This window comes from Oncorhynchus kisutch, linkage group LG13, assembly GCF_002021735.2.
Source record: "Oncorhynchus kisutch isolate 150728-3 linkage group LG13, Okis_V2, whole genome shotgun sequence".
Taxonomy (NCBI): domain Eukaryota; kingdom Metazoa; phylum Chordata; class Actinopteri; order Salmoniformes; family Salmonidae; genus Oncorhynchus; species Oncorhynchus kisutch.
Genome location: NC_034186.2, coordinates 57,981,049 through 58,008,992, shown reverse-complemented (window position 1 = coordinate 58,008,992; position 27,944 = coordinate 57,981,049). Strand labels below are relative to the sequence as shown.

The 27,944-nt window shown below is 43.2% G+C and overlaps 1 protein-coding gene across 1 annotated transcript; it reads left to right on the top strand.

The window, feature by feature from the left end:
• Positions 1-166: 166 nt before the first annotated feature.
• si:dkey-199f5.8 (beta-1,4-galactosyltransferase 3) lies at positions 167-26,634 on the top strand. The gene is made up of 7 exons (XM_020498198.2): positions 167-530; positions 17,031-18,354; positions 18,888-19,123; positions 22,192-22,379; positions 22,606-22,728; positions 22,913-23,017; positions 23,241-26,634. The coding sequence occupies exons 2-7, from the start codon at positions 18,066-18,068 to the stop codon at positions 23,476-23,478; spliced, it is 1,179 nt and encodes a 392-aa protein (XP_020353787.1). The 5' UTR covers positions 167-530; positions 17,031-18,065; the 3' UTR covers positions 23,479-26,634.
• The last annotated feature ends 1,310 nt before the right edge of the window (positions 26,635-27,944 follow it).

The window sequence follows — 27,944 nt, the reverse complement described above, 5'->3', positions numbered from 1 at the left end:
TAGGTCTAAATAAACACAAGTAATTTGTATAACACAATTTCTGTCATTTATCTTTGCCATGTCTCATCGAGTCAAGCATATCGTGTTTTCCTCGTTCTATGTTCAGTAAGCCATAACACAAAAGGATGGTTATGTCACTGGGTACTCAACGTCACCCCATTCAATTGTATTGCGGGCGCATTCATTCTTGTGAAACCAAACTAGCAAGTTGTGCTGAAATTCAGGACATGCATACAGCACGAAGAGGGTGGACGTGCGCTAAACTAACTCTTAAAGTCTCTGCCGACCATACTATTCATTACTGCAAGCAACAGCAAACATCTGTGTACATCACTTCCTGTACTAATTCTACATGTGAAGTGCGGCTGAAGAAACTGCATTTCAACTTCGAAACGCAACCTTGGTGCAACTCGAATTGTGAAAGTGATGTTTAACAATGTCGTTGCCTGGAATAAATTAGTAAAGGAACCATTACGCTATCCCCGAACAACAGGATTGGATTGGTAAACACAATTTCCTGCATTTAGTTGGTAAGCTGGCCACAGTTTGTGTATCTAGCTAATAATGCTAACTAGATAGCCAGCTAACGTTACGTTAACAAATCATGCCAGTGTATGAAATAAGTTAGCTAGTCGTTAGCAAGCTAGCAAAGTAGAATGAAATGGAGTTAGCGTTAGTTTGCCGTATTTTACAGCTTGTTTCTCCGTCACAGTTGCTAGTTGGTGCGTAGCTAACGTTGTCTATCTAAAATGTTAAGTATTTATTGTGGCCGCTTTAACAATAGTTGTTTAGGCAAGGCTCGAGCCCAGGTAAGTTGGCTACACCAGAAATGGTGGAGTCTTTGGTTACATCATCATGACTCGTACAAAATCTAAAGTAAGACTTGAATGGTCTAATAATGTAAAAACTGATTAGTTTACTGGACACCATAGTGTGTGTGTGTCTCTGTCTGTAGGCTACATGCTATTGTTGCATCTGTTCATGTCCGTGACCAAGCAAGGAATTCTTATTCCAAGGGAATAGCTGGGTAATTTGATTTATTTAACCAGGCAAGTCAGTTAAGAACAAGTTCTTATTTACAATGACGGATTTAGCAAATACGTTATGGTCAGATTTTAAAGAATGTTTTATTTTATTAAACACACTTTAAGTTAAGACTAAAACATGTCTGGATTTTAAGTCAACTGAAAACTATATGTGCATAAGCCATTTGCTACCTCTTAGAAGAATATTTTGTGTAAACATTTTTTAAAAGTATTTTGTCATTACCACCGCGACAAAGCAAATTATATTAACGTTTTTTCAAAAGTGTGTGTGCGTGCTTGGTTACTATGTAACGTTATATGAATAGTGACAAGCGGAGCACATGGAGGGAATTTACATTTTGATGCCTGGAAATGATAGAAAAATAGAGGTAAATATGACTTGAGAATATATTTTTATTGAATGTCATTACCAAGTAGTCTATAATTTTAAACAAATTATGTAGTCCTTTTTATTTTATGTATTTAGGATACATTGTATGATAGCTATTCAACTGAATCCCTGCTATTTATGTAAAAATGTCATTACCACCACATAATGAACTGTGATGTTCAGGAAAGCATGTGGTGGTAATGACAAGGTATTAGTACATACATTTTTACTAACCTTAAGACCTGAAAAGACATTACATATGATCATAATTTAAGTTGAAATTGGACACGTTTGCTAAATTAGACCATTATATTTTGTATTGTGTTAGACATCAAAATACCTCAATCATCCTATTTATGTGACTTAATATGGTTATTACTGACTAATTATTTATTCCATGAGATGTCCCCTAAATCAACCAAGGAGAGGACAAGGACATACACTATATATACATAAAAGTATGTAGACATCCCTTAAAAATAGTGGATTTTGCTATGTCAGCCACACCCGTTGCTGAAAGGTGTATAAAATTGAGCACACAGCTATGCAATCTCCATGGACAAACATTGACAGTAGACTGGCCCTTACTGAAGAGCTCAACAACTTTCAATGTGGCACAGTCAAAGGATGCAACCATTTCCAACAATTCAGTTCATCATATTTATGCCCAGCTATAGCAGCACTGGTCAACTGTAAGTGCTGTTATTGTGAAGTGGAAAGATCAAGGAGCAACAACAGCTCAACTGCAAAGTGGTAGGTCACACAATTTCACAGAATGGGACCGCCGATTGCCGAAGCTTGTAAAAATTGTCTGTCCTCGGTTGTAACACTCATTACTGGGTTCCATACTGCCTCTGGAAGCAATGTCAGCACAATAACTGTTTGTCGGGAGCTTGATGAAATGGGTCTCCGTGGCAGAGCAGCCCCGCACAATCATAAGATCACTATGCGCAATGCCAAGCGCTGGCTGGAGTGGTGTAAAGCTCGCCGCCATTGGACACTGGAGCAGTGGGAACACGTTCTCTGGAGTGATGAATCATGCTTCACCTTCTGGCATTCCGACAGACGAATCTGGCGGATGCTTGAAACGATACCTGCCCCATGCATAGTGCCAACTTCAAAGTTTGGTGGAGGAGGAATAATGGTCTTGGGCTGTTTTTCATGGATCGGGCTAGACCCCTTAGTTCCAGTGATGGGAAATCTTAACGCTCCAGCATACAATGACATTCTACACAATTTTGTGCTTCCAACATTGTGGCAACAGTTTGGAGAAGGCCCTTTCCTGTTTCAGCATGACAATACCCCCGTGCACAAAGCGAGGTCCATATAGAAAGGGTTTGTCGAGATTGGTGTGGAAGAACTTGACTGGCCTTCAGAGCCCTGACCTCAACCCCATCAAACACCTTTTGGGATGAATCGGAACAAATGGTCTGTTCTATATCTTCAACAAAATTAAACATGTACAACTGTGACATTTAAAATGTTTAATGGTATTTTTCATGAAATGCCACTTCCACCAGTGTCATTACTGTTACAGTACATATGAGGCAAAGATATATTAATTAGAATTGATATAGATTACTTTTGCCATATGTGAACCTTATATGCTTGTTAAGATCATTCCTAAAATAATGTAAAATATTACGATTTTGATGTGGTAAATGCATCTTTCTGAGTATCATCAAGGCCTATATGGACATTTAGACATGACAATGATAAATACATGTAATCATCTTCTAAATGGTGAAAAACTCATTTTATTTTTAAATGTTATATAAACCCTTAGGCACAATTTCTGTAATTTTCTTTAACTAAAATAGCAAATTTTTTGATGTGCTGGTAATGACATTAACCCTCGGGTATTTGTGGAAACCAATCAAAATGTTTATTCTTTAAATGGTATGGTCTCAGCCACTATTAGATCTTGTTTCCAGATAGTGAAGAAAATATTCAGAGATAAAAAGCAGTTGGTTTCATTTAAAAAACATTTAACATCCAAAAGTGCCCGTATTTACAAAATCAACCAGCTATGATGGAAGACTTGTATACTCAAGGTTTAGGAGTGTCCTGTGTAGAGTTATAGATTCATCTAGCAGCCCCTCTGCAAACAGGATTAGGAGGGTGTGAATGTAACTTAAACAACAGTGGTTTGTGTAATCAAGTCTTTTTGCGTTCTATATTTGCCCAGCCATGGCCGTTCACCATCTGTTGAAGGTGTACACCTGTTCTGTAATCCGTTTGCTTTGGGCAGCATCATTTGAGCTGGGCAAACCTTCCTCCCTACTCTCCTCTCTGTTTTTAAATAGTTACCAGAGTGAGGAAAAATAGCCACAAAGACCTCGTCACAAGAGCTGGCAGGTTGACTGAGTGGATTCTGGCTCTAACATTAGACCACAGTGTTTATGGGATAAGAGCCTGACCTTACCAACGCAGACGTCTGCTGAACAGCTAGATCCTATTTTCTGTCACAGGGTTTCCAAACTTGGTCCTGCCCCCCCTGCCCTAGCACTACACAGCTGATTTCAAATAACCAACACATCACTCATTGATTATTTGAATCAGCTGTGTAGTGCTAGGGCAAAACCCAAAACGTGCACCTATGGGGGACCCCAAGACCGAGTTTTTGAAATCCTGTTCTGGTGCGTTCAGTTCGCTTGAACGTTTGCTACGTCGCATAACTGTTTGTACTGAACGACACGTTTCCCCAAAACGTTCTTGAACAGACATTGAGGTACGTTTGCTCCTGTTTTGGAGGGTGTGACTTGAAGCAATAAGTTATGTATTTAAAGCCCTTTTCCTGAACCCACAACCCAACCCCTCCCTGTTTTTCAACTGGTTGTTCAGTACAGCACCGTTTTATGACCAATTTAATGTTCCAGAACGTAAAAAACTTACTGAGCTCTGGTCTGTACAGACATGCATGCAATGTGCTATTTGGAGGTGTCTCTCCGTTTGTGGATGAGACTGCAATGACATGCTTCACCCATTTGGGCTTTGATGCCTACAGTTTGATGTTAAACATGCAAAAACAGGATTTTAACAACATACAGCTGCTTGTTTACACAAGCAGCCAACCAGTGTGATCATTAAATTAATTTCAACAGGTATAGGACACCTTTTTTAAAGGGACCCTTCAGTATTTTGGCAACAAAGCCCTTCATCTACTTCCCCAGAGTCAGATCAACTCATGGATACCGTTTTTATGTCTCTGCATCCAGTATTTTTTTAACCTTTTATTTAACTAGTCCATTAAGAACAAATTATTTTCAATGATGGCCTAGGAACTGTTCAGGGGCAGAATGACAGATTTGTACCTTGTCAGCTCAGGGATTTGAACTTGCATCCTTTCGGTTACTAGTCCAACACTCTAACCACTAGGCTAGAATGCCACCTAGTATGAAGGAAGTTGGAGGTAGTTTTGTGACCTAATGCTAACTAGCGAAAGCGCAATGACAAAGTCTATGGTATCTTCTAGTATGCTAGCAGTTACCATAGACTTCCAGTCATTGCACTAACCGTAGTTAGCAATTGTGCTAATGCTAGTTAGCAATTGTGCTAATGCTAGTTAGCAACTTTCCAACTGAACACAGAGCCATAGAAATGGTATCCACAAATTCATGGGACTCTGGGGAAGTAGATAAAAGGCTATCCCTTTAAGGTCTGAAGTGTACTTGCCCATTAGCCAAGTAAGGAGTAGGCTATTGGCTGCCTGTCAGATATGATCACTTGCATGCAGAAATGAAATATTCTGTCTTAACATAATAATAACATAATGAAAGAACCACACATTTTTATGTTGTGTGGTTTTCAGTATAAACTGTCACCTGCCCAATGGAACAACCACAGAGCAGGTTCAACTTGCACGACTACTCAGTTCACTTGCCCCAGGTGATAAGGCAACCTGTTATGTCAGTTCCTGTTGATACTTGTGGCTGTTTCATTAGTGTTAGCCTTCCTATTTGTTGGATCCATTGCTGACCCTGTTCCCTTTCTGTCCAACCAGGGCAAGCCCCAACACAATCTAACAATGATGTTGAATCTGTCCCAGGCTGCCATCTATTTGTTTTCTGCCCAGAACTCTGGAATGATAGTAGTGGTGGAAAGGCAACACATTCGCCGTTCATGTGTCTGTGTGACTCTCAGCGCTGTTTTTGTTATATGTTTACGTGGTTATCCTCAGTTTTTTCTGGTTGGTCCCTATGGTTGTCATTGCTTAGCTACTGAGCCGTGCAGCTTGTCATCACGGTTGCAATGAGGGCTGTCCCAGAGGTGTGTGGTGTGCTCGAGCCACAAATGAACTCTGCACTATGGAAACTACTCAAACTAGTAACTACCCAAGCAGCAGCAAACGGTGAAGGAGAACCAGAAGAAGCTATAGAGATTTTTTTCTTCTCTTTAGCAGTGAGCCTGTCCCAGTGGACTCAGACCTGAGGGAGCAGCTAAAGAGACATGTACCAGCTGCACTGACAATGAATGGCCAGTGTGTTACCGTGGGTTGCTATGACAAGGGCGCTAGGCCTCATTAATATGCTGACACTTTTTCACACTGTGTATGCTAATGTTTTAATTGCCTGGACCTGTTTAGTTGGAAGAGCTAGCTACTGTAACTTTGGATTTTAATTTTTTTAGAATATAGGCTTGGCCTTTGTATAAATTAAGTGGTTATTCAAGTATAAACAGTTTTCCCTCGTCTTGGCAGTCAAGTAAAGATAATGCTGTTGTCACGAAGCACATTTTCTGGTGCATATTGATGCTCAGGGCAGTGCAAACTAAGCTAGTCTGGCTCAAGCCTCTTTTCTTATGTTGATACCACAGACTCTGGGAAGGAGCCTAAGTTTTCTCATGTCCTAGGCTAGCCTATATCACATCTTCAGGAGTCAGGAACCATCCTCAAGGATTTCAGTTGATCAGTTTAGTAATTGAATACGGATAGCTTGTTGTGTCGTCACCTTACACCTGAGAGTGGTAGTGAGCTGATGGTGGAGAGCTGTTTCGTCTACTCTTTCCCCTCACATGGTTTCTGTTAGCTTTGTTCAGACCAGTAACTTCATCAGACAATCTTGACAGGTATAGTATTTGTGGCAGTTTGCTTTGTAATGGAACGCTGGCGGCAGGTGATATGTTGGTAAGGTTCTTTTGACAATCTGAGGTGAAACGTTGCAGAAGTCTACATGACTCTCAGTGGAGCCTATCTTCAGTGCCGAGAACTGAATAATTCTGAATAGAGTGCAAGGATTTGATGGCCTTTTCTGCCCAAGTTCCAAAGCTATATTGGAGCAGATTTGCAGACTACAGAGAACACAAGGTTAAAGCTGGAGAGCACAATCTTGCACAGCTGATGTATGAATGTATCGATAGATGGATGGCTATAGTACGCATTCCCCTAATCAGCCGAAAATGGCATCCCTCCTCACCCTTCTCTTTGTGTCTGGCATCCCGCTCTGCTCCGGCGGGTTAAGGCTTTGATTCACAGGCGGCAGACTCTAACGCAAGGCCTATCAACTGTTTCTACCCCATCCTCTTCCTCCCACTCTTACACCCCCGCTGCTGCTCTGCAGCTCTCCTTTGGGACAGATGCACACCAGATGTTTTCAAGTACTTGGCTACATATTTCCACTTTCCTCCACTCTCTTCTCCTCTCCTAATGCTCTGCCTTGTCTTTGTTTTTTGCTGGAGGGGGGGTGGCGCGTCGTCCTATATTTCCCAGCAGTCTGTTGAGCTGGCTGACTGCTCCCCTCCCCGGGACTGCCTGTCTCTCAGTGGGTCCCCTGTGCCTGACCGGCTGGCTGCCTGGCTATGGGCCACGCATGCGTGGGATCCTGAATAACCAGCCACACTGACAGATTTCTATATACATTTCGCATACTTTTCGCTCTCCCTTTGCCCCACTTTCCCACCTCCCCATTTCTCTCTCTTCCCTCGGCCCCCACGCTGACTACTATTCTCGCATCCATTCCAGTGTGTGCGAGTATGCATGTGTACATACAGTATACATGTAATATTTATGGCTCCAGGCAGAAAAGGATTGTCCCATATCTGACCTGTAATCTTTCATAGCTGCCATCACTCAGCCTAAAGCGTGTGCTGCACAGTCTGAAGAGGGGCGATGTGAGGAGGTGAAAGAACACCGGAGGGAAGATGTTTGTTTTGGCTGACTCGGGCCTGCATGAGCTTGTCATGCCAGTTCTACCTCTTTGACTTTCAAATGTCGAGACTCGAGAGGGAATGTAGCCTGGATTGAACGCTGGTGAGACGAGGGGGAAAAACGAAACTAGCCACTTGCCATGGGCCTACTCTCTGCTTCCTCTCTCCCTCTCCTCTTGTCATTCTCAGATTCCCTCACATAACATCACATAGCCTAAGGAACAGGGGCATCAAAATCAAGTCACTGGCTCTTTTTATATGCATGCTAAGAAGGCAAGGCCCTGGCTTTGTCAAGAGAGGTGCCAACTGCCAAGTTGTTCTTCTACACTATATCCCAGGCAGCAACCCTATATCCCATTTCAAGTCGGTATAGCCCCGAGAGCCTTAACCGGGCTGGAATGATACTATACAGACCCTGTTGATCAGCTGATTATATTCAGGTAAACACCTGTGAAACTGCAGTAGACATTGGACATACGGTGGTATAGTATGCATTTAAACCATAGTAAAGGAATGGTATCATGTTTGTTCTAAGGATATAGCCACTACACCTATATGGTTGCTGTCTATATGATGCTGCTGGCCACTTATTTGAGAGGACTGACCTGAGAAGTTCAACCTTCATCTGCTCATATTTCCAGTTGCAAAAACAATAACTCTTCTTCCTCTCCTCACTCCCTCTTTCTAGCTCTCTTCTTCCTGTCCAGTATCTCCTCATTTTGCAGACTCCTTTTGTGCTCGCACCCTCTTGTCTTTCCATTTCTCTCTGTGTTTAATGAACTTGTTTCCTCTGAGTATGAGGTGACTTGACTGGGGATTAAGGAGTATTGAAGCTGAAAAGGCGGGATAAGGGGGCGAGCTGTTGAAACTGATGTGCTCACAGTTGCAGATCACACACACTCCCATATCAGGGTTTCCGTTCTGAAAATGTGGCGCCGGACATTTTGACCAGCAGCACGTTAATTTACCAGACATTTGAGAAATGTACCAAACCCATATGCATTAACCTGATTAGGGCGACCACCCACGGTGCTCAGAATGACATTCATATTTAGAATATGGTAATATTAATAATAATCTTAACAGAGAATATTAATTGAGGATGCAAGGACGTGTGTCCTTACCGTGCAATTTGAAGATGTTAGAATAACTGTCCACATTTACTTTTCCTCAGCCAATAAGATGAGAAACTAACAAAAATCACTAGCTTATGCATAGGCAGAGCATGAGTTTCAAGTTTGGAGAAGCACATTTTCACCATCAAAATGTAACATAATAAAGCATTCCATGCGTCATCGCATTTGCAGACTTATGTAAGATAGCCTACTATTCGTAATGTGACTGGATAGTCCTTTAGGCTAATAATATAACTGACTGCTCAATGTGTGGCTGAGCGCGTATGGTGTAGAGGCCTTAGCTATATCGGATAATTTTTTTTTTTTTTTGCATGGGAAACCTATTTCATGCACTTGATATGACTGGAGACATTAGCAGAAATATATATATATATATATATATATATATATATATATATATATATATATATATACACACTCAGCAAAAAAAAAAAGAAATCTCACTGTCAACTGCGTTTTATTTTCAGCAAACTTAACATGTGTAAATATTTGTATGAACATAAGATTCAACAACTGAGAGACAAACTGAACAAGTTCCACAGACATGTGACTAATAGAAATTGAATAATGTGTCCCTGAACAAAGGGGAAGGGGGGGGGGGGTCAAAATCAAAAGTAACAGTCAGTATCTGGTGTGACCACCAGCTGCATTAAGTACTGCAGTGCATCTCCTCATGGACTGCACCAGATTTGCCGGTTCTGGCCACTTCCACCAAGGCACCTAGCCCTCACCCTCCGATCCAACAGGTCCCAGACGTGCTCAATGGGATTGAGATCCGGGCTCTTCGCTGGCCATGGCAGAACACTGACATTCCTGTCTTACAGGAAAGCACGCACAGAACGAGCAGTATGGCTGATGGCATTGTCATGTCAGGATGAGCCTGCAAGGAAGGGTACCGCATGAGGGAGGCGGATGTCTTCCCTGTAACGCACAGCGTTGAGATTGCCACAAATGACAACAAGCTCAGTCTGATGATGCTGTGACACACCTCCCCGAACCATGAAGGACCCTCTACCTCCAAATCACTCCAGAGTACAGGCCTCGGTGTAACGCTCATTCCTTTGACGATAAACGCGAATCCGACCATCACCCCTGGTAAAACAACTGTGACTCGTCAGTGAAGAGCACTTTTTGACAGTCCTGTCTGGTCCAGCGACAGTGGATTCGTGCCCATATGCGACGTTGTTGCCGGTGATGTCTGGTGAGGACCTGCCTTACAACAGGCCTACAAGTCCTCAGTCCAGCCTCTCACAGCCTATTGCGGACAGTCTGAGCACTGATTGAGGGATTGTGCGTTCCTGGTGTAACTCGGGCAGTTGTTGCCATCCTTTACCTGTCCCGCAGGTGCAATGTTCGGATGTACCGATCCTGTGCAGGTGTTACACGTGGTCTGCCATTTCGAGGATGATCAGCTGTCCGTCCGGTCTCCCTATAGTTCTGTCTTAGGCCTCTCACAGTACAGACATGGAAATTTATTGCCCTGGCCACATCTGCAGTTCTCATGCGTCCTTGCAGCATGCCTAAGGCACGTTCATGCGGATGAGCAGGGACCCTGGGCATCTTTCTTTTGGTGTTTTTCAGAGTCAGTAGGAAGGCCTCTTTCGTGTCCTAAGTTTTCATAATTGTGACCTTATTTGCCAACCTTCTGAAAGCTGGTCTTGTCTTAATGACCGTTCCACAGGTGCATGTTCATCGATTGTTTATGGTTCACTGAACACGCATGGGAAACAGCGTGTAAACCCTTTTACAATGAAGATCTGTGAAGTTATTTGGATTTTTACTAACTATTTGAAAGGTCCTGGGGAATTTTTTTAATGTTATATATAAATACACTGCTCAAAAAAATAAAGGGAACACTTAAACAACACATTGTAACTCCAAGTCAATCACACTTCTGTGAAACCAAACTGTCCACTAAGGAAGCAACACTGACAATACATTTCACATGCTGTTGTGCAAATGGAATAGACAACAGGTGGAAATTATAGGCAATTAGCAAGACACCCCCAATAAGGGAGTGGTTCTGCAGGTGGGGACCACAGACCACTTCTCAGTTCCTATGCTTCCTGGCTGATGTTTTGGTCACTTTTGAATGCTGGCGGTGCTTTCACTCTAGTGGTAGCATGAGACGGAGTCTACAACCCACACAAGTGGCTCAGGTAGTGCAGATCATCCAGGATGGCACATCAATGCGAGCTGTGGCAAGAAGGTTTGCTGTGTCTGTCAGCGTAGTGTCCAAAGCATGGAGGCGCTACCAGGAGACAGGCCAGTACATCGGGAGACCTGGAGGAGGCCAACAACTCAGCAGCAGGACCGCTACCTCCGCCTTTGTGCAAGGAGGAGCAGTAGGAGCACTGCCAGAGCCCTGCAAAATGACCTCCAGCAGGCCACAAATGTGCATGTGTCTGTTTCTGACCGTTTGAGCAGACTCCATGAGGGTGGTATGAGGGCCCGACGTCCACAGGTGGGGGTTGTGCTTACAGCCCAACACCGTGCAGGACGTTTGGCATTTGCCAGAGAACACCAAGATTGGCAAATTCGCCACTGGCGCCCTGTGCTCTTCAGATGAAAGCAGGTTCACACTGGGCACGTGACAGAGTCTGGAGACGCCGTGGAGAACGTTCTGCTGCCTGCAACATCCTCCAGCATGACCGGTTTGGAGGTGGGTCAGTCATGGTGTGGGGTGGCATTTCTTTGGGGGGCCGCACAGCCCTCCAGGTAGCCTGACTGCCATTAGGTACCGAGATGAGATCCTCAGACCCCTTGTGAGACCATATGCTGGTGTGGTTGGCCCTGGGTTCCTCCTAATGCAAGACAATGCTAGACCTCATGTGGCTGGAGTGTGTCAGCAGTTCCTGCAAGAGGAAGGCATTGATGCTATGGACTGGCCCGCCCGTTCCCCAGACCGGAATCCAATTGAGCACATCTGGGACCTCATGTCTCGCTCCATCCACCAACGCCACGTTGCACCACAGACTGTCCAGGAGTTGGCGGATGCTTTAGTCCAGGTCTGGGAGGAGATCCCTCAGGAGACCATCCGCCACCTCATCAGGAGCATGCCCAGGCATTGTAGGGAGGTCATACAGGCACGTGGAGGCCACACACACTACTGAGCCTCATTTTGACTTGTTTTAAGGACATTACATCAAAGTTTGAGTATGACTCCAAATCCAGACCTCCATGGGTTGATAAATTTGATTTCCATTGATCATTTTTGTGTGATTTTGTTGTCAGCACATTCAACTATGTAAAGAAAAAAATATTTAATAAGAATATTTCATTCATTCAGATCTAGGATGTGTTATTTTAGTGTTCCCTTTATTTTTTTGAGCAGTGTATAAATATGACATCCATCTGGAGGATTTACCAAAAACTTAAGTGGCAGTGACCCAACAATGAGAGTGAATATGCACGGTGCACACTCACCAGGGATATGGCTGATGCTCTCCACTGGTCCCAATAAGATTAGGCTATGGGTCTACTGTTGTTCGCTCAACTAAAAAACAGCTTAGTCTTTTCATTGTCTTTACAGCATTAGCCATTTGCTTTCCACGCTATTTTCCCTCAATTTGTATTTTGAAATATTGTGATATCCCTGGCTGGGCTCCTACCTTTCACTGACTGTCGCAACTCAACAATCATTTTTCCTTTTAGTTAGCACATTTTTCATACTTTTTTGAAACTCCGCATTGTTGGTTAAGGGCACGTGAGTAATCATTTCAAGATGAAGTCCTACACCTGCTGTATTTGGAGCATATGATGAAACATTTGATCTGAAATTATCTATTTGGTATTGGGCGGGCTGCCTTTCCTTCCGACTGTAGGCGATGCGATTTTAAAACGACCTACAAATGGTTTTTTTACGGCTCGGTTCAGCTAATGATCCTCTGTGGCCAAATCATACTTTAGTAGCCTATTTTGAATTATTTTATTTCTGGAGAGGAGTATGGTAATAAGGCTACATAATTTTGGCAATTAAATATATTTATTTAAGGAAAGCTTAGCTTCCCCTAGACTTATGGATGTGCTGCCTTTTGATATAGGCTCCATCTACCATCCACCATAGTACAAAAGTTGACCTATTTCATTGGTCAGCTTGCTGAAAGAAATAGCCCAAACAGACTCTGGGACAGTTGTGGGATGATGGATCCTAAATCCTAGGCTACATAGAACAATGTTAAAAAGTAATGAATCTGATGCAACGGATGAGAACATTTTAGTTTAAAAAAATGTATAAACCTATTCCCCCCCCCCCCCCTTTAACATTATTAGTGCAGCAATGCACACAAGACAACGTGCGATTGTGCATTTGGCTACCAGACAATGAAACAAGGTTGATGACCAATAGCACATGAGAGAAATAGGCTACTAGTTTCAATGGCATGTGGATGTCTGTATAAAATAATTGCCTCCACGGATATGGTCAGATTTTGTCTAGGCTACTTTAAAGCAAGCTAAAACATGCCTGATATGTAGTAAAACGTTCAGGATTCAAGCAATTACGGTGCATTCGGAAAGGATTCAGACCCCTTTACACTTTTACACATTTTATGATATTACAGCCTTATTCAATTTCAATTGTCCCCCCCCCCCCCCTCAATCTACACACAATACCCCATAATAACAAAGCAAAAACATTTAAAAATTTAAAAATTGCAAATGTGTTACATTACTGAAATATGACAACTACATCAGACCCTTTACTCAGTACTTTGTTGAAGCACCTTTTGGTAGTGATTAGTCTCGGGTATGACACTGCACGCTTGGCACACCTGTATTTGGGGAGTTTCTCCCATTCTTCTCTGCAGATCTTCTCAAGCTCTGTCAGGTTGGATGGAGAGCATCACTGTACAGCTAAATTATTTTCAGGTTTCTCCAGGATGTTTGATTGGGTTCAAGTCCGGGCTCTGGCTGGACATTCAGAGACTTGTCCCGAAGCCACTCCTGCGTTGTCTTGGCTGTGTGCTTAGGGTCGTTGTCCTGTTGGAAGGTGAACCTTCGCCCCACTCTTTCATCAAGGTTCTCTCTGTACTTTGCGCTGTTCATCTGTCCCTCGACGCTGACTAGTCTCCCAGTCCCTGCTGCTGAAAAACATCCCCACAGCATGATGCTGCCACCACCATGCTTCACCATAGGGATGGTGCCAGGTTTCCTCCAGACGTGACGCTTGGCTTTCAGCCCAAAGAGTTCAATCTTGGTTTCATCAGACCAGAGAATCTTGCTTATCATGGTCTTCGAGTCTTTTAGATGCCTTTTGGCAAACTCCAAGCGGGCTGTCATTTGCCCTTTTCACTGCTTCTGTCTGGCCACTACCATAAAGGCCTGATTGGTGGAGTTCTTCAGAGGAGCTCTGTCAGTGACCATTGGGTTCTTGGCCACCTACCTGACCATGTCCCTTCTCCCCTGATTGCTCGGTTTGTTCGGGCGGCCATCTCTAGGAAGTGTTTCTTGGTGATTCCAAACTTCTTCCATTTAAGAATGATGGAGGCCACAGTGTTCTTGGGGACCTTCAATGCTGCAGACTTTTTGACCTGTGGATGGACAAATCCTTCGACCTCATGGCTTAGGTTTTGCACTGACAACTGAGACCTTATATAAATGTGTGCCTTTCCAAATCATGTCCAATCAATTGAATTTACCACAGGTGGAAACAATGGAAACAGGATGCACCTGAGCTCAATTTCGAGTCTCAAAGTAAAGGGTCTGAATACTGATGTAAATAAGTTATTATATATTTTGCAAACATTTTTTAAATCCTGTTTTCACTTTGTCATTTATGGGGTATTGTGTGTGAAATTAGGGGGGGAATTCCATTTTTATTTTTTTATAATGCTGTAATAGAATTTGGAAAGTCGAGGGGTCTGCCTTCCGTTGCCTATGCATTTGAATGGGAAGCGAGCTTCAATTACCAGTTGATCATCTTTTTTTTTTACGCCCCTTTATTTTTACTATTTTCTAATAGTGTATAATAACAGTAGTGAATAATAGTGAAGACATCAACTATGGAATGGCACATATGGAATCATGTAGTAACCAAAAAAGATATACATATATTTGATGTTCTTCAAATAGCCACCCTGTGCCTTGACAGCTTTATACACTCTGGGCATTCTCTCAACCAGCTTGATGAGGTAGTCCCCTGCAATGCATTTCAGTTAACAGGTGTGCCTTAAGTTGTGGAATTTATTTCCTTAATGCATTTGAGCCAATCAGTTTTTGTGACAAGGTTTGGGGGTGTATACAGAAGATGGCCCTATTTGGTAAAAGACCAAGTTCATATCATGGCAACAGCTCATATAAGCAAAGAGAAATGACAGTCCATCGTTACTTTAAAACATGAAGGTCAGTCAATACGGACAATTTCAAGTACTTCAAGAAGTGCAGTCGCAAAAACCAAGCGCTATGATGAAACTGGCTCTCATGAGGACCGCCACAGGAATGGAAGACCAAGAGTTACCTCTGCTGCAGAGGATAAGTTCATTAGATTTACCAGCCTCAGAAATTGCAGCCCTAATAAATGCTTCAGAGTTCAAGTAACACACACATCTCAACATCAACTGTTCAGAGGAGACTGCTTGAAACGGGCCTTCATGGTTGAATTGCAGCTAAGAGACCATTACTAAAGGATACCAAAAGAAAGAGACTTGCTTGGGCCAAGAAACATGATCAATGGACATTAGACCGGTGGAAATCTGTCCTTTTGGTCTGAGTCCAAATTGGAGTAATTGGAGGTTTCAACTGCCATGTCTTTGTGAGACGTGGTGGGGGTGAACGGATGATCTCTGCATCTGTGGTTTCCACCGTGAAGCATGGAGGTGGAGGTGTGGTGGTGCTTTGCTGGTGACAGTCTGATTTATTTAGAATTCAAGGCACATTTAACCAGCATGGCTACCACAGTATTCTGCAGTGATATGCCATCCCATCTGGTTCGAGCTATCATTTGTTTTTCAACAGGACAATTACACATGACACACAACACGCCTCCCAGGCTGTAAGGGCTATTTTATCAAGGAGAGTGATGGAGTGCTTCATCAGATGAACTGGCCTCCACAATTTCCCTACCTAAACCAAATTGAGATGGTTTGGGATTGAGTCGGACCGCAGAGTGAAGGAAAAGCAGACAAAAAGTGCTCAGCATATGTGGGAACTCCTTGAAGAATGTTGTGAAGCTGGTTGAGAGAATGCCAAGAGTGTGCAAAGCTGTCATAAAGGCAAAAGGTGGCTACTTTGAAGAATCTCAAATATAAAATAGATTTAGATTCGTTGAACACTTTTTTTGGGTTACTACATGATTCTATATGTGTTCATAGTTTTGATGTCTTCACTATTATTCTACAATGTACTTCTTTTTTTTATCCATTGAATGAGTAGGTGTTCTAAAACTTTTGACCGTGTGTGTATAAAATATATATTTTTAATTGTGGCCAAAAACTATTTAACAGGTTGCATTAAGACATTTTGTGCAATGATTGGGCTTAAAAGTGCTACTTAACAGATTTTCCACTAAAAGGCTGTATCTGTATGCTGTGCGTATGATACAATTTAATTCTACGAATTATGAAAGTTAACCCATAGACCAATAAACATGACTGGTCAAATGTTTTACCATCAATGAATAGGCTAAAGAGCATGCCAAGTTCTTTTTTTGTGTGGGGGGGGGGGGGATGTACGACAACAATTCAGTAATTTAATTTATCAGTGTTTCAATTTATAATTTTTTATTACGGCCAAAAGCCAGCTATCAGAAACCCTGCTACATATATCATTATTATATATATATATATACACACACACACACTCTTGTCTGTTGACTCTCATCCTGTTTTCTGTATCTCTTCTGGGCTCTCCATGTGGGATTAGGATTAGAGTTAGTCTGAGGCTGGCGTCTTTAATGAGCGCTAATTGATCCATGAGTGCCGGCGTGTCGGGTATTCTCCAACGGCCATCGCAAGGACAGAGGATTACGTGAGCACAAGTAGCAGGACCGTTTAACGACCCACGATCGTTCTATGGTCTGTCTGAGGAGGTAGTCGTCGTAGTAGTAGTACCTAGCGCTAGAACGACCCTCCAGTTTCTATGAGCATGTTTCTTTCCGCTCCTCGGTTGCTTTCAGTGGTCTGTCGACGAAGGCGTCCGTATTGGAGCCCCTGTTATGCCTGAATCCTCCTGGCTCTGTTTAGCTGAAAACAAACAAACTGTTTTGTTCCGGCTGTGCATCATTTGTGGTAAACAGTTAGTCTAGTTGGGAAAGATGCTAGCAGCAAGAATGGATTGTTTTATAGGATTTAAATCGTAACAACTTCTTAACCACCTACCTCTCTCATTGTCTTTCAGAGCACCATTCTCGTGATTTGGTCCGAGCCCCTGTCTGTCAGGCCCGGTGGACCCCTTCCCCTTGGAAGTGTCTTTCAGCCCAGTGCGTCAGTCAGAATGGGACAATAGCCGCAGTCGCCATCGGACCGCCCCCTTTCTCTCTTTGCTCTCTGTCTGCCCCGTCCCCACACCCCTTAATACACACACATACATACACATTCACACACACACAGACCCAGCCAGACCCTGACCACTCCTCCCACTGTACTGGTTTTGGTCCACTCCCTCTTCCTACCACTCTAGGCAGCCAACCTTGTCAAGCCAAATGAAACCATAATCCCCTGTAAAAGATAGAGGCCTACACAGCTGCCTATCCTCCCTTTGTTGTTGGTGGCTTTTTCTTTAGAGGGCCCCCATGAGAGTAGCGGCTAGAGAACACAAGGCAGCACAACAGCACCCAGTCAGCCGTTTTACTGGAAACAAACGAGCTGTGGTGGTGGTTGGGACACTGATGGAATTTTAATAGCATGATGTTGGGCTGGCATAGCCACCACACGCCATCAATGAACCAGAGGGCCACCAGCAGACTTTGGAGATTGACACATCTCAACTTGTGGTGGGACAAGAGGTTGAAATAAAAACATTTTTATTCAGGATATTTTTTTGCCTCCTTTTTTTGCTTCTCCAGTGATCAGCTAAACCAAAGTGCCTTTCTTGGTTTCTCACTGTGCTTTTACTATAAACTTGATCTAACTTCATATTACACTCCAATATCTGAAAATAATATCTATAAGAAACATTTCAAGGATTTTGCACTTTTCATTCATACACCTCTGCACCCATTGCCTGTTGCACTTGTCATATCATACAGTTGCACAGTACTGACAGTGCACACGGGTTTACAGTAAAAACATACACCCCCGTACCAACTTGACAATCCCACCCCGTATTTCACCCAACCACAGCGTTCCTCTAGTGTAGGTTGCTAAGACTAACGAAGCCAAACATATCACCAAACCGCTCTCCAAGGTCCTTTGTTGTGACACAGCCGGTGACATGGCGACGTGGCTACAGTCAAAATGGCGCTACCTGTTCATGTTTCTGGGTGTCCAGCTGGTTGTCATGGCGCTGCTGTCCCGCGAGGGCTACCACAAGCGAGTGTCATACTTCATCAGGATTTTCCGCAAGCTGGAGACCACTGCGACGGGGACGTTCGGTGCCGGCTCTCTCCACGCAAGCAATCACACGGGCGGTGACGTCTACGCCAACTTGTCCCTCCTGGCCAAGGCCCACCACAGCAGGGGCGAGGACATGCCCTACTGCCCCAAGACGTCTCCCCTGATAGGTGAGTTCACACACACAAGTCCTAGAACTGGCAGCCCCATCTTATTTCTCTTGAGTTCACCAGCCACTGTCTTCAGTTATCCAGCCCTCCCCCTGTATCTCTTACTTCATTCCCTCTTCAGAATGAAACTGAAAAGGGAATGTTTTTTTATTTTTATAATGTACGCAAGAACAATACTTTCTCGTAAAAATAAAGTGGCTCAGATACTTGATTAGTGTGCCAGAAAACGTCATGTGAAATGTGGGCAGTCAGAAAGCCTCAGTTGGTTTGTTGTGGAAGGGAATTTCCAAATAATTCCACACATGCCACTGTCCTTGCTAGTTAGCTACTGATCTGACCAGATCAGCCAAATCCTGGTTGGAGAATTCTGTATTTCCTGCTTATTCTGTTGTGATTCCGGGAGGCCTTCAACTAGGATTTCTGGGATAGTTACCAGAAGTAGACATGATATGGTGGAACCTTGGCTGATATAGGTATAGCAATAAAATGCCGTTATGACATCTGGCTTCCTCTCACCCCGTTTCTCTTTTCAGGTGGACCAATCCACGTCATCTTCCCCTCCGGGTTGACACTGGCCCAAGTGGCGCGGAAGAATCCTTTGGTGGTCCGTGGGGGGCGCTACAGGCCGCCTGACTGTGAGGCGCGGCACCGCACCGCCATAATAATTCCCCACAGAAACCGGGAGCACCACCTGAAGTTCCTCCTCTACTACCTTCACCCATTCCTACAGCGACAGCAGCTCAATTACGGCATCTACGTCATCCACCAGGTGGTGTATATGAATATGTGCAGCCACACACACACTTAGAAGGTTAATTTTTAAAGGGGCAATCTTCAGTTGCTACATACATTTTTTGGTGTATAAATGAAGATGTACCCATTTTGATTCTTGGAACAATATAACTTATAAATACCTCATGAGCTTAGTTCAACTGGCACACTCCATGAGAACCGAAAATATAAGCTTGGTTTACTCCAATGTTTGTAAACAAAGTAAATGTAAACAAACACTGTTCAGCCTCAAAACATGGTTAAAACTTTGTCATGAATGGTCAGTCCTTGCATCCATACCTCTATGAATTGGAGTGGTTACACACTTCTCTAGCCCCATCCTTCAGCCTTTTACCGAAATGGGTTTGTGAAAAACACTATTGTTTCAACTGCTGATTGCTGTTTTTAAAGACAACATGAATGTTATCAATTGATTGTGCAATCTGTAACACAGCCTATCCGTATGAAGATGTTCTTTACACTTCCTACAATACAAACATATTCAATTGGACTACCTTCTAGCTGTAGTGGTGAGGCCAAGTATACATTCAGCCTAGATCAAAACCACGCTCTGGTGTCCTAACCATGGAATCACACACAGCCTTGTGGTTGAAAGATTTAATCTTCTTAACAACTTTGCTTACACATTAAACATGCACGTTGTCTTACCCTCACACTGTTAGTCAAGTTGTCACTGCCTGCTTGTTGTTTACCTGCAACATATGAATGCCAAGCCAACCTCTACCAAGTTAGAGCCAGCTTAATTTTGAGACGCTAAGGCATTTGTCATTAGAAAGATGTTACAGCATCATGTCTAAAGCATTTATTCATGACTCTGCATGTGTGCAGTATTTTTGCATAACCAGTGCCAGATTGCACTCAGCTCAAACAAGATAATGCAGGCTAGTAGCAGTTCAAGCATCTGCATGTCTTCAGCTGTCATAGTTTTTCTCACACACACACACACACACACACACACACACACACACACACACACACACACACACACACACACACACACACACGTGCACACATACTGAACCACAGGGACAAATACTACTCATTCTATTGACCTCAGTGATGCTCTCAAATGTCATATCTTGTCATGGATTAGGTGTAATCCTCTTGAGATGTTTTAAATCCTAATTTTGTGAATATTATTAAACCATTTGAGTATGCTGTACTATTGTATCGATTTACAGGTGATCCGTTGTACTGTAAATGATCAGACTATTGATTTCATTGTATGAGGACGACACAATTCATTTCCATGTTGAATAGTTGCAGGTGACTAGGGTCTGGTTTCAATTATGGACTCTTCTGGCATAGAGGAACTAGTAATTCAATGCCTGTCGATAAGGGGAAAAAATATATACTTCCGGACACTCCCCCCAACAAATCACGATGCAGACATGCCAGAGCGCTGTATATCATTAGTGGATCATTTCACTGCTCTCAGGGCAGGTCTGCTGGGTTTGACAAGAGGAAGTGACTTTTCATAGCAGGTTAGGAGCATTATTAACGTAGCAGGTTAGCTAAAATGTAAAAATTGTCCCTGACGTGACTTGAAAATATGTAGCTACAACCAGCCCTGAGACCAGTCTTTGTTTCCACTAATGCGATCCACGGTGCGATTCAAAACCAAAGTTTGCAGGCAAAACTTTTTGCAGTGGCTTTATTCAAGCAGATAAAGTAGTAACCTAGGCAGTGACGTAGTTCCTCTATGCCAACAGAGACATTGTAACCAGACCTGTGTTGCCTAGGGTCAGCTTTACGAGACCAGTAACAGAGAGTAAACTGTATAAAAATGAAGTCGCACACTCCATATATTTAACGGGTTAACCCCATTACCCATTATTTTTGTATGGACACTATGTCAATGTATTGTCATGTATGGAACCACCGTCGTCAGTGTTTACCCTATATTCATTTAGCAGCGGGGGCCCAAATATGATTTATGCACCAAATGGTCAAAAGTATGTGGAGAACCCTTCGATGTGAATTTGCCTATTTCAGCCACACCCATTGCTGACAGATGAAATAATATTGCGCACACAGCCATGCAATCTCCATAGACAAACATTGGCAGTAGAATTGCCTGTACTGAAGAGCACAGTGACTTTCAATGTGGCACCGTCATAGGATGCCACCTTTCCAACAAATCAGTTCATCATCTATAGAGCAGTGGAAACGCGTTCTCTGGAGTGATGAATCACTCTTCACCATCTGGCAGTCTGATGGACGAATCTGGGTTTGGCGGTTGCTACCTGACCCCTAATGCATAGTGCCAACTGTAAAGTTTGGTGGAGGAGGAATAATGGTCTGGGGATGTTTTTCATGGTTTGGGCTAGGCCCCTTAGTTCCAGTGAAGGGAATTCTTCTTAATTGGCAACCGTTTGGGGAAGGCCTTTTCCTGTTTCAGCATGACAATGCCCCTGTGCACAAAACGAGGTCCATACAGAGATGGTTTGTTGAAATCAGTGTGGAAGAACTTGACTGGCCTGCACAGAGCCCTGACCTCAAACCCATCAAACATTGAATTGGAATGTCGACTGCGAGCCAGGCCTTAATCGCCCAATATCAGTGCCCGACCTAACTAATGCTCTTGTGGCTGAATGGAAGGAAGTCCCCGCAGTAATGTTCCAACATCTAGAGGAAAGCCTTCCCAGAAGAGTGGAGGCTGTTATAGCAGCAAAGGGATGACCAACTCCATATTAATGCCCATGATTGTATAATGTTTGACAAGCAGGTGTCCACATACTTTTTGCCATGTATATCTTTATCTAGCTATCATTCTGCTGAGATGAGCTTTTAAATGGATAGTCATTAGCTCAATGACTGGAAGTCTATGGGAACAGCTAGCATGTCATTGCGCTACCACTTGCAGCAATGCACCCCGCTACCCTTGCCACCGCTGCTAAAAAAAATCCTAGGGGAAATACTGAACGTTCATATTGAATAACCTATTGTTATTTGTATAGAAACCATGTCAAGATTGAATATTTTTCGGTTGTTGCTGGCATAAGGGTCTCTAAAAATAAATAACTGTCTGTTGTCCCTCTTTAGGCTGGTAACTACACATTTAACCGGGCCAAGCTGATGAACGTTGGGTTCCGAGAGGCCATGCGGGAGGAGGACTGGGACTGCCTGTTCTTCCATGATGTGGACCTCATCCCTGAGGACGACCGCAACACCTACATGTGCGACGCCAACCCCAAGCACACCGCCATCGCCATGGACAAGTTTGGATACAAGTCAGTCTATTCTCTTTATTTTGGCTTCTTTTTCCCCTCATGGTTTATTAGTTCCTATTTTCACTGTAAGTCTCTCTTGGATTTTCACAAGTTTATTCAACACAATGTATTCCATTTTAATTGTGAATACTCTAGTTCTTTCATTGTGTGGCTTCACTCATTTCTGATTTCACTTGTTCCTTATCTGATCCTTCATTTTTATTTGAATCTGCTGTCATTCTCCTAGGCTGCCATACAAGATGTATTTTGGAGGGGTGTCAGCGTTGTCTCCACTGCACTACCTGAAGATGAACGGCTTCCCCAACAACTACTGGGGCTGGGGAGGAGAGGACGATGACATTGGAGTCAGGTGAGAGGGGGTCCTTGGGAGTTTTGGGGGTGGAGCATTGAGCCAATTCATTGAGCTATGGACCCATTGTGGTTTGTTCTGTCTAACAAAATGATACAATTTAAAGACACTGAATAACCCTATTATTTAGAATTTATAATAACTCAATTAAAATTCCTTTCCGATCCCTCTCTCCCATTCTCAGAGTATCCCTAGGAGGGATGTTCATCTCTCGTCCATCGGTGAAGGTGGGCCGATACAAGATGATCAAACACAAGCTGGACAAGGGAAACGACGTGAACCCCAGGAGGTATGGTACAGGACTGACACACGTGTGTGCATTGCATGCATGTGTTTGTGTATGGCTGGGGTCCATTCAGTAGGGTGACAAGTTCAGATTCTTTTAAATAGAATATGCTGCCTATCTGTACATTTCCATCTGCTACCTCTGAATGTTGCCCTCTGTCGAATAAGACCGAGGTCTGTTGTATAAACCCATAGTCCATCACTAACCTCTCCCTTCCTCCCCCTAGGTTCAACATGCTGGCCAAGACGCGTCAGACGTGGAAGCTGGACGGCATGAACACGGTGGAGTATGAGGTGCTGTCACGTGACTACTTCCCCCTCTACACCAACATCACTGTGCACATCGGCACAGAGGCAGGCCTGCATGCCACGGCTCCGTCCCCCAAGATCCTTGCCAAAGCCCCAGCAAAGCCGCCGGTCGAAGCTCCCGCCAAACCTCTAACCAAGCTCCAACAGAACCACTGACTTGGACTCCACTCCCATCCCCCACCCTCCTGCCGCCAACTCTCCCCTCCTAACTTGTGCCTGGGAGCAGGGATGTGACAGAGGGGCCCTGGGCCCTTAAAGCGCTCCTTTCTTTGCCTTCACCCTTCAACTGATATCAATGCCTACAGGTGGCAGGTAGCCTAGTAGTTAGAGTGTTGGGCCAGTAACCGAAAGGTTGCTAGATCGAATCCCCGAGCTGACAAGGTAAAAATATGTTGTTCTGCCCCTGATCAAGACAGTTAACCCACTGTTCCTAGGCCATCATTGTAAATAAGAATGAGTTCTTAACTGACTTCGTCGGGAGAGGTGGGTGGCTCCCCCTATTGGACTAGAGGCCATGCCTTTTCCTTCTGTTCCTTCCTCTGATCCAATCAGCATTCTCAACTGAAACTTTATCAATAGTATAGCAGAGACTCTGAACTTGAAGACCAATGCTCTCCACTGCCTAGATAGAATCTGTGGGCCGAGGCTTTGTCTGTCAGTGTCTGTCTGAATGAATTACTGTAGCATTCTCCACCCTAGTTCTGATTTTCCAGCTATATCTCACCACTCCACTGACTTTGACTCTATGAAAGGGACTTATGGTAGAGGAGAGGAAAAAAGACGGACTCTATGAGTTTTTATATCGCTGCCGAAAACCCCCGTTGCCTTAGAACACCTGTCTTGTTCTATTTTTCCTTTTTAGTAGAACTTCAGGTTGAGAGTTATGAATGGAAACGGTTTCTAGTGATAGATAGCGAGATTAGGGGATAGAATAAATAAATGAAAAAACATTTTATGCTACTGATATTGCAATAGCATATGGGTCTTTCTGCCAATTAGGTGCCTTTTTTGAGTAGTGTAAAACTTGTTTCACCCAATTTTAACAATCTGCCATAAAAAGCACATGTTCAAAACACGTTTTCCCATCTTGAGGTTAAATGAAATAAATGACCATAGTAAGTAACAGGGTTGACCGTAACAGGGTTAAATCAGCCATAAATCCCCTTGTGACAGAGGAAATGGAAGCTTGTTGTGTGTGTGCAACAGGGAGGGGCAATTTAATGCAAATTAAATTGTTCAAACATTATGTTATGTTCAACCGGCTCTGTTTTCCACAAAAAAAAACACCAGAAAATTCCAAAAAGAGTAGAACCATACAAAGGAATTTCACCATATTAAACGAGAGTTCAGTTCGTTTTTCGTTTTTTTTACTTTAAAATGAATCACTAATCACATGAAATAATGAACTCTTCAGAAATGACTTTGTCAAAGCAACAAAATAACTAGGGCTTTCAAATTAAGTGTGTTAAAATCTTCCTAGAAGTCACAGGATGCTTAGAGGGAAATGTCAAAATGCTGAAATCTGGCAGTTTAAATGGTCTTTATTCACATTAAATCAGATTTATAAAAGGTTCCCATGTGGTCAGTATTAAAGGGCACTTCACTTAATATAACAGGCTTTTAATATTTGTAACTGGCACTAATTTCGGAACGACCCATATGTAACTGATTTTACAGTTGAATATTATACGAAGTGAAGCTGCTCTCCTGAATATTGACAGGGGTATGTGCTGTTTGCAGTTAGCATGGTAGTCACCCCCTGGGCCCAATCTTCATAAATCGTCTGAGTAGGAGTGCAGATCTAAGATCAGGTTCTCTGTGTTCATATCAAAATCATTATGACCTTAAAGGCAACCATGATCCTAGATCAGAACACCTAGTCTGAGGCACATGCACAATACAGGCCCTGAATATCAGGCTGATTTATTGAAGGATTTTCTCACAGTAGGTTCACAGTTCGGGCACAGCTTTTTGGTATGGTTGGGTTTCATCTTATCGCTACAATCAGAATGTGTCTTTTCTCCAGTTATCTCCTTCAACCCCTAGATTGCATTGATGTGGGGTTGCATTTTGCCTTGTGTCAAATAGAATAGGTGCGGGTGAAATGGTCAATGCACTACCTTCAGGTGGGCTGGCTATATTCACATCAGAATGGTGGTTTGTCTTTTCCATTTGTGTTTTATGTTATTGTTCATTACCTTATGGAGCTTTTATGTTGGTTTCTTATGATTGTCAATGTAGCTTAAAACTGAGGGATTCAAGTCCTAGTGGACTCTCCATAGTCAGAGACTTGGGATCTATCTCCATACTCTAAATTGGCTGAAAGGTTTGAACTGATGCCTGTAGACTGTGTAGTACACTCATTGGTTGTACTGATTCTGCTGAACCACTGATTTAAAGATTGATATAGGTACACTGGGTTAGCATTTACAGCATTACCCCACTAGCCATTCTTTCATTTTGTGCTGTCTAAAATCTGTCACCCCTAGAATTCCCCAGTGCAATGTCCTCCTCACTGCATGGCTTGTCCTCTGACTTTCCTCTTTGCACACAGTCTCGACCCCCTGACCAATATGATTGTTTAACCTAGATCCCTACTGGGAATTGAACCTCTGTGTGTGCATCACATAGAGGACTCGTGCCACTTGGCTGAAACCAAAGATGGCTTAGAGAGAAAGCATTGGACGCCTGATAGTTGTGCTGGCGGATGCATGCTGACATGGGAATAGATGGGATTCCACTTACTCCGGGTATGCTGAGTTTTGTGTGTGTGTGTGCTACTATCTGATCTAGGAATCTCTTGGATGACCTTCACTATGTAGGCTGTCTTTACCTTTTCTACTCCATATGAAGCCTGATTATGCATGACACACAGACCCTGTATTAGATGAGTGGGATGTACAGAGAACCACACACAGACCACTGACATGACTTCACATTGGAGTCTCCTGAAGCATGCTACAGTGTATGCTTGTGTAGTGATTCGTAAGACGTATGCTACATGCACCATGTACTTTTTAACACTTCATGCAGTGGTTTGTTATGTCATATGATGTCTATTTGTACTCTTCAGTTTGCTTCAGTTGATGTATAACTTGACTTTTACTCCATTATGATGTGGATATGCTGTCCAAGGTGACTGCGCCAGGAGATGGAGCTCACCGCAGGGCATTGAAAATGTAACAAGGACAATGTGATACTGTATTTCTGATTTAATTCCTCCTCTCTGAATGAAGTCTGCACAGTCCAGAGTGGCCTTATACAACGATTAATAAACAAAAAGATGAGTCAAACACTGGTGAAGTGGATAAACTGAGTGTGTTACCATTTCTGTTGCTGAACATGGCTCTGGTTAACTGTCTTGCAAGAGGCCATTTTGTACACTATTGTAAATAGTCTGGCGAACACAGCTCTCGGTCACAGCTCTTCGCTGTGTAGTCACGTGGGTCGCGTCAGCCAGGCTAGTTGTAAAGAGGATATAACACAATCTATTTGTGGAAAGTGACTTATTCTTAAGAGTAACAACTTCTTGTCATAAATTATACAAAACAAATGCTTTTTACAAGGGCAACAGGGTTAGAGATCCATGATGTACAGGTGCTAAAGATGCAACTGATTTAAGAGGAATAAGATTCCCAGAACGGATAGTTTTTTCACTCCAATTGCCTCTGTACACTGTCACCTAACCAGATGTGCAACATTGTAGCCATACTGTAACATGATGTAGCATTAGAAGAAGTGATAGTACTTTCAAGATCATCCCTAAATCCTTACTCAACTTTTAACTCACTCCAATGTTTCCTGCTTGCCAATGCAAGAAAGCATTTATTGTTGAATTATTTTATTTTGTCTACTGTAGTGGTAAATTGTCACTTTTGGATATGTATCGTTTCACTGGACATTAGAATGATTAGATTCCTTAATCCCACCTCCCATATAATATTCGCCCCCTCTCCATAAACATGTCAGATTAAGGGGAGTGGCCCACCCTCTGGAGAAGCAGTCAAATCACTATTTCACAAACACTCATAACCTTATGTAACCAGTAGCGCCCCCCCCCCCCCCCTAAAATATAAACACATACCTAGATAGGTGTTGTCATGGATACTGATACAAAGGGTGGCTCAGAATCGCTCTGTTCAAGCCAGTCCTTAGCTTCTGCCACTTGTCAAGAATTATCCACCACTGCTCACTGATAGGCTACATTCTAATCTGGGGGAGGCAATAGGGCAAGGGGTTGGTTTGAGACTCATCCTTTGTTCCCACCCCTAGACACCTCTTTTAGATCTGAAAGGATAATATGGATGTGTACACGATATGGTCATGGCTCCAGGAAGGTGGCGTTTCCCATCTTATTAGCTATCCATACATAGGGAAAAGGTCTGCTTCTGGTCAGGGGGTCTGTAAGGCCTGAATGGGTACACAGTGGATTGGATGCACACACGCACAAGTGGTTTGATCAACATTTAAATAGATGAATTGATTATCGTATGGCATGAATATGTAATGATCCTTCTCCAAGATAATGAATGAGGACCTTTCACCAAAATAAGCAGGATGAAACAAAAACTGAAACTAACAGTAACATCCCTCCCCTTTTCTGTTGGCAATTGTGAAGTCAC

What these genes read in the sequence shown, in the direction of transcription:
- si:dkey-199f5.8 (XM_020498198.2), top strand. Translation starts at nt 18,066, where the DNA reads ATGGCGACGTGGCTACAGTCAAAATGGCGCTACCTGTTCATGTTTCTG. An exon ending in CAAGACGTCTCCCCTGATAG is followed by an intron (nt 18,355 to 18,887) that starts GTGAGTTCACAC and finishes TTCTCTTTTCAG; the next exon opens with GTGGACCAATCCACGTCATC. An exon ending in GACGATGACATTGGAGTCAG is followed by an intron (nt 22,729 to 22,912) that starts GTGAGAGGGGGT and finishes TCCCATTCTCAG; the next exon opens with AGTATCCCTAGGAGGGATGT.